A 7,799-nucleotide genomic window follows, 5' to 3' on the forward strand; every position below is an offset into this window, starting at 1 on the left:
CAATATGTATCCTAACACATATTATGCACATGAAATAAAGAATAATGCAATATGTATTTTTAATTTCTGCGTAAAAAAACTCATAGCTTGTTTGTGCATAAAAAAAGCAGACCTTGACTAAGTTTATAAATTCAACAATTGGCCTAACCTAAGACAGATTGGAAAAATCGTTGATGCTTTGACTAAGTTTATAAATTCAACAATTGGCCGAACTCTGACTTAAGTTCTTACTGATGCTTTGACTCTGAGCTTGAGAAGTGTTAAGGTCACGACAACAATTCAAGAAACATGGTCAAAAACAATCAAATCAGATTGTGAAATAATAATTACTCTAACACTGTATTGTGAAATCATAATGCAAACTTACTAAGTCTTAAACTTCTCAACAACCGGATAATGTAGGTTGATGAGCAGCCTCGAACCTGACCAATTGTTACATATATTTGGGTTGCCATTGACTACAAAATGGAAGCAAAGAACTCAAGGTAAATAGATGGTAAATGATAAAGCTACAAAATATTTTTCCCATAGTGTTACATCAACTATATTCTCGCTGCATAAGAAAAGACATCTTTCAGGTCATTATTAAACTTATACAAAATCCTATCATCTTATGCTGACAAATTAGACAATAATACCTTTCATCTTTCAACACAATGTTCGTACACAATTTTTTTCTAGTCCCAATTGGCATTGTCTTGACAATCTCATGAAGAAGCCCGATGATTTTTTTAAAAAAATTACTATTATAAATGTTGAAATTTATATTATATGATATTATATTTATTGGTGTCATGGAAACATATATGTTTAGTTTTTTTTAATAAGAAAAAGATATGCATAGTTTGTTACAATATAAAGGTGCAATATATATATATATATATAATGGTACCACTTATTTATTTTTTTTAAAGAAAAATGGCACCACTTATATAATAATTGGGTTGGGTTGGGTTGGGTTATCCCTGTTTGAGTGTTTCCTCCTCCTTTGTTTGTTATGTCATCAATCAATTCATCACCCTCTCTTTCTCTCTCTCTCTCTTCATAATAAGTTCCCAATCATTTCCCATTTCTCATCATTAAATAAACAAAAATTCACAACCACAATTGGACAATTTATTTTAATTCTTTCCTTTTTTATTTTGAACAAAAAAACAATATACTTTTATACCTTCCTTATTCATAACAACAGCAATCAATAAAGAGGGTTCATTCATTCCTCCTTGTTATTTCTGAACCTACCCACAATTTCAAACATATTCTACCGATTACATTTCCCACTTTACATTACTTCATTCATTGCTCTCTCAACACTACTGTTCAAAAATCTAATCTTGTGATTCAACAACGTTGTTGCTTTCTTTGATGGGTGGTGGTGTTTCACAAAAGGGTTCCTGGATATTATTTTTCACTAGAAGGAAGCAGGTTGATTCACCACGTCAAAACACTAAGCCTCTTCTTGCTAAAGAGTTATCTGTTTATCATCTCATTGCAATTGGTACTAATTCATTCAATTCAGCTCAAAAAGTTTGATTTTTTTAATCTCGAGTTCTTTGAATTCTGTTTTGAAACATGACAAAATTCTTTTGTTTATGTTTTCATGTACTTTCAGTTTGACCCTTTTGTTTTTTTTATTCAAAAAGAGAAACCATGTTTGGACGTCAAAAACTTGTTGTCAAAGACAGCGTCAAGTGTGTAAAGTGCAGAAAGTAAAAAGTGTGATGTTCTTTGAAAATGGTTTTTTTTTTTTTTGTTTCTGATAGTGATAGTTGATGATGTCGGCCTTCAAACTTTTCCCGCCTTTTGCTTAGTGACAGGACAACATTTAGCTTTCATTGTTTCCTTGCATCAGTACATACACATGATTTGGTTTATAGTTAACTGTGTTTTGGAAATTGAGTTTGATGTGTTTTTTAATTATGATGATAACTTACTAGGTGTTGGTTCAACAATTGGTGCTGGAGTCTATGTTTTGGTTGGAACAGTAGCTAGAGAGCATTCTGGACCGGCTTTGGCTATTTCTTTTCTGATTGCTGGGTTAGCAGCTGGTCTTTCAGCCTTTTGTTATGCAGAGTTAGCTTGTAGATGCCCTTCTGCTGGGAGTGCATATCACTATTCATACATATGTCTTGGAGAAGGGTACTTTTTCTCTTACCTTTTTAGAACTTTTCATCCTTGTTATGCTTTTTCCTTTTACCTTTGTGTGTGTTTGGTTTAGATTCTGTAAAATTCATTGAAAAATTAGTTTTATTGTATTTTTTGGTTTCACAGTAGAAATCATCAGCTTTGATTTTGTTTCTATCTAATGTGATCTTATTATCAGGATGAATTGAATTTGTCTCCAAAACTTGGTTTTACTTGAAATTATATAAAGTAGATTCTGTGTTAGGTTGAAAAATTTACACCAAGTTTTAACATGTTTGAGTAAATTGATTCCTGTTAGAACACATTTACGTGAGAAAATGATTTTAACTAATGAACACTGTTTAAAAATCGTTGATTTCTGTATGTAAGTATTTCTGACTTGTTGTTTTGGTGCTTACTTTTTTTTCTCATGCTCATTATATGGTGGTACTCTGATACTAATATAGATAAAGACCTATCTTATTTTTTCTCTATGAGGGTGGAGATTTTCTATTTAGAAATTTGAGGTCTATGTTGATGAAATTGATTTCTTTGTTTTCAGTGTTGCTTGGTTGATCGGCTGGGCCTTGTTACTGGAATATACGATTGGTAGCGCTGCTGTTGCTCGTGGCATAACCCCTAATCTTGTATGGTGTGCTTTTAACTCTTCTGTTGAGTTTTTGCTTGCTTTGGAGTATGTTTATTTATTACATCTATAGTCCAACTTTAACTTTTTAATTCGTTAGTGAGTGAACCAAAAAGGCAACATGACCTGTCATTCGCAAAATCACTTTATTTCTTCAACATCACAGCAAATAAAGTGAATAGTTTGGTGTATGAATGTGAAAATCATCTGTTTTTATTTCTCTGCTTTTGTAGTTTTGAATTTCTATTGTCTGTTTTATATGTCTTTATGCAATCTAATATAGATATGTTTCTTTGTATAGGCTCCACTTTTTGGTGGTCTGGACAATCTACCGTTCTTTTTGTCACGCCAGCATATTCCTGGGATTGATATTGTCGTGGACCCATGTGCAGCAATTTTGGTATTACTTGTTACAGGACTCCTATGTTTGGGGATCAAGGAGGTAATCCTTTTCATTCTGCAATTGTTCAAATTTTATTTAGTTTATATTATTCTTGACCGTGTGAACTAGAATTTTCTCTTCTTGGTTGGTGTAACTTATTACATGCATCCTTTGCACATATTTGCTCTATTTTTTTTAATCAAAATATCCAACTGTTTTGTTCTGGGAGTTAATTTTAACTTTGATGCTACATACATGCAGAGCACAGTGGTACAAGGCATAGTGACATCAGTGAATGTATGTGCATTGCTTTTTGTGATAGTAGCTGGTGGTTACATGGGATTCAAGTCTGGATGGGTTGGATATGAACTTCCTACCGGGTACTTTAATATTTTGTTTTTCATTTCCTCATACATGTTTGGTTTGGCCTCTTATTACTTAAAACTTGTCTATTTTTCATTAATAGATATTTTCCCTTTGGAGTTGATGGGATGCTTGCTGGTTCTGCGACAGTCTTTTTTGCATATGTAGGTTTTGATGCAGTTGCCAGCACTGCTGAAGAGGTATAGACGATAGAGTGATAGTGCTCTGTGATATAATCTATATCTACATATATAATTTCATCAGCAGATTTTGGTGTACGCAAATTTAACCAATTTTACCTTGACTACAATTTTTTATTGGGCCACATTGCCACACAAAAATAACTTCCATGAGTGCAGTTTCCTTTCCTTCTTACCGTAACTTATGTGTGTGGCTCTTTTGCATTAAAAAATAATCGTTTTTTTTTTGTTGTAAAAAGAAAAAGTAAATGTAGACAGATTTCTGCCAGACCTACTATTGATATATAATTGAGGGATGTTCAATGGTTTAAACTTGCTGATAATGTTTCACTTCATCGACAGGTGAAAAATCCTCAACGAGATTTGCCACTAGGCATTGGTGCTTCACTGTTTCTATGTTGTGGAATGTATATGCTGGTCTCTGTTGTTGTGGTTGGTTTAGTACCTTATTATGCTATTGATCCTGATACCCCCATATCCTCTGCATTTTCCGACCATGGGATGCAATGGGCCGCGTAAGTTTATAGTTTGTAACTTCATAAAGTTTTGGTGGCTCAATATAGATAGTTTTGAAGACAAGTTTACTGTTTGTGATGGCAGCTACATTATAAATGCTGGAGCTTGCACAGCTCTCATCTCAGCGTTGATGGGTGGGATACTTCCCCAGGTAGATTAATGGATACCTCTGAAATTGCCAATTATTTATTCTTCCCTAGTATCAACTGAGTATATTTGATCTGTAATTTCTCTTATATTAGGTGAGGGTTGTTGTTCACCTTCATGTTTTGAATTAAAGTTATGATTAAAATTAGAAATTGTTGTAGCACTTACTAAATTATCATTATTAGGGATAAATATAAAATCTTGGTGGATGTGGAATGAAGTGTATGGTTTATGTTAAACAGTAGTAAGACTCAATATATGAGGACTGTTCATGTCTTATAAGGACTAGTTTTAGATATCTTGCATTTCTTTTGAATCATCATCATATCCAAATATAAGTTGCATTTCTATTGCTGGTTGATGCTGTTATCCTTTTCCATTTATCACAAAACCTTTTCCATTTATCACAAAACTTCTCAGTTTTTCTTTATAAGTATTTGATTTGACGAGCCAAAAACTAAATAGTATTTTTGTTCAATGTTTCACAGCCACGAATTTTGATGGCTATGGCAAGGGATGGACTACTGCCACCATTTTTTTGTGACATAAATAAGCACACTCTAGTTCCTGTCAAGGGCACAATAATTACCGGCCTAGCTGCTGCAGTCTTAGCATTTTCTATGGAAGTCTCTGATCTTGCAGGGATGGTAAGTCCACTGTATATAATAGATATCGGAACATACCATGAAAGAGCCTGCTCTCATGATATAAATGAATCATAACCACTCAAGGAAAATGTATATACAGTTTATATTAGTATAGTACCGACATGTATTTTGATTTTCTACTGCAGGTCAGTGTGGGGACTCTTTTAGCATTCACCATGGTGGCAATATCTGTGCTGATCCTTAGATATATTCCTCCAAATAAAGTCCCAGTGCCTCCTTCTCTCCAGGATTCAATTGTAGAAATCAAAGTCGAATATGAAGAGGAAAATATCGGTACTTCTGAAGTCTCAAAACCTTTAGATGTTACGCGAGATTTCTCCATTGATTACCCTCTTATTTCTAAACACCGTTCCAAAGGCAACCGTGAGTTATAACTTTCCTTCTCCTTTATCAATCTCTATCAAATATAAGTTATTTTAGTGGTAAAAAAATAATAATCTGTGTTACTATAGATTTACTACTCCAATTCATCGGTGTTAATTTAAACTTGGGTCATGCTAACTTGTGACCTAAGGGCACATGTTAAACAACCCAAAAATAGAAACAATCTTTTAAATTTTGTGCACTTAATTAATTAAAAGTAATAAAATTAAATTCAAATGCATTGTTACAACAAATTATTTCCACTTTTGACTCATTACATTAACTTGTGCCTTAAGGGCACAAGTTAGCATTTCCCATATTAATTTGGCATACTTATTACGTATTATAATTTCTGGTCTTGCCTTTCTTTCTTTATTTGGCATCTGTTGTTTTTCTCCTTACACCTTTTGTTTTGTTGTTTTTGGGTGCAGATCTAAATAGAAGAAGAGTTGTTGGGTGGACCATAGCGATCATATGCTTAGGGGCGTTTGTCCTCACATATGCAGCTTCATGTTTAACTTTCCTTAGGTTAGTCTAATAGTTAATACACATTTTTATCTCAAACTGCACTTGCAGTTATGATTTATGCACTTCATTACTGTTTTTCATACTAGTTAATAATCGTTCTTAGTGTTTTAAGTCTTCTCAACACTGTTTTATGCTATTATCAGTTCTGTTCGCTTTGCATTGTGTGGAGTTGGAGGCACTCTTCTTGTTTCTGGGTTCGTCTTCCTAACCTGTATGGATCAAGATGATGCAAGGCACGACTTTGGTCACTCTGGAGGTATGTCTTACCATCATATCCTTGTGTTTGTTAAATTCATTTGGATAGTGTTAGGGTTTGTTTGTATTGGCAGATTTGAGTTTATCTATTGACGTAAAAACTTGTGAGACTGGTTGGAGAGAGCTTATGGAAACAACTTATGACATGTCTATAAGTTGTTTTTAGGTTATTTCCATAAGCTCTCCAGATAGCTTATGAAAACAGTTTATAGCTTAATATGAAAATAGTTAACTTAATATATCTTTTATTATATAAATAACTTAGACATAGACACTTATATGATAAATTTTTATGCTATAAGAGCTAAATTAAGTCGTTTATCTAAATACGACCCAAGTGTGAGTAGGCGCCTCATTCCTGGCTGCTGATGTAGATGCCATGCTGATCTGTTAGTATCAGGCATTAATCATATTGAAAAAGTGTTCATTGCCATTAAAACAAACCGAGAAAAGTAGGTTGGTCATGATTCCTGTTCATAACTCTATCATTTACCATTTGCAGGTTTCGTATGTCCATTTGTTCCACTGCTTCCTGTAGCTTGCATTCTCATCAATTCCTACCTACTTATTAATCTTGGGTAAGCCTTAATACTTAACTTATTTAAGAAATAAAGATTATCAGGAGAGTTTATGGAATTTTATCGCTGTTGTCTGATTTTGAATTGAAATGTTTCATGTCCCAAAAATAAACTGCAATTGAACATAAAAAAAATAAAAGAAATAACGCAAGGACAAAATATTAAGTTATCTTCAATGTATTATGCTGAATCAGTATTCTCTGTTTATATTTGTTTAATTATTGAGTTGAATCATTTCTCTAATTCTTGTATGTTTCTTTCAGAGCGGAAACATGGTTGCGTGTTTCTGTATGGTTGGCAACAGGACTACTAATTTATGGGTTTTATGGCCGAACTCATAGTTCTCTAAAAGATGCAATTTATGTGCCAGCAAGTCAAGTTGACGAAAGATATCAACCTCCCAGAAGCCATGCTGCTTAAACTCTATAGAACTTGGTGTTTAGAGGTTGTTTGACAGAGATTAAGTTGCAGCTGTACAAGTTGTATAAATCCTTGTACAAAAGAAAATGCTTTCCAAGCTTAGGGCCCTATATTTGTTTTCTTCTAGAGAAGAATGTCATTATTTTATGTATTAGTTATATCTCTTCTTCCTCATTAATTATTTACAATTTGTATGATATCATGTATAAAAAAATAGTAGGTGACAGTAGTTGTGCACTGGTTGGCTTCTTGTAACAAAAAATGTAAACATATTATGAAATTGATCTTTTACTTAGTTACATTTATTCTTTGTTTTTTGCCTCAATTCCTTGATTCTCAAGTCTATTACTTTTTAAACAACTAGAATATTAGAGGAGGATGGTTCCCTAATATGAAGCACATAGCCTAATAGGATTAGTACATAACAGTTGCATTGTCCCCTCCCTTGAAAAGACTTTTTTGTGCCACCAGTGATGGTCTCAATATAGTTCACTTCTATTTAGCTACTTTATTCTATCACTTGAAATATTTCAGCAAATGTCTATGGTGATATGTGATTGAATTATTGTGTAAAACCTTCCTTTTTGCATATCCAGTAGTACCGGTGCA

General features: G+C 33.3%; 1 protein-coding gene across 2 annotated transcripts; it reads left to right on the top strand.

Annotated features, from left to right (window-relative positions):
- Nucleotides 1-1,016: 1,016 nt before the first annotated feature.
- LOC11442979 (cationic amino acid transporter 2, vacuolar) lies at nt 1,017-7,491 on the top strand. 2 transcript variants are annotated; one of them, XM_039828050.1, is made up of 14 exons: nt 1,017-1,498; nt 1,938-2,139; nt 2,687-2,771; nt 3,072-3,212; nt 3,414-3,532; nt 3,619-3,715; nt 4,058-4,230; nt 4,316-4,382; nt 4,867-5,025; nt 5,172-5,319; nt 5,841-5,937; nt 6,081-6,193; nt 6,695-6,770; nt 7,034-7,491. In XM_039828050.1, the coding sequence occupies exons 1-14, from the start codon at nt 1,366-1,368 to the stop codon at nt 7,188-7,190; spliced, it is 1,767 nt and encodes a 588-aa protein (XP_039683984.1). In that variant the 5' UTR covers nt 1,017-1,365; the 3' UTR covers nt 7,191-7,491. The 2 variants fall into 2 exon arrangements, with proteins under 2 accessions (XP_039683984.1, XP_003624709.1); XM_003624661.4 differs by having other exon boundaries at nt 1,019-1,498; nt 5,172-5,409; nt 7,034-7,489.
- Nucleotides 7,492-7,799: the final 308 nt, after the last annotated feature.

Source organism: Medicago truncatula, chromosome 7, assembly GCF_003473485.1.
Source record: "Medicago truncatula cultivar Jemalong A17 chromosome 7, MtrunA17r5.0-ANR, whole genome shotgun sequence".
Classification (NCBI taxonomy): domain Eukaryota; kingdom Viridiplantae; phylum Streptophyta; class Magnoliopsida; order Fabales; family Fabaceae; genus Medicago; species Medicago truncatula.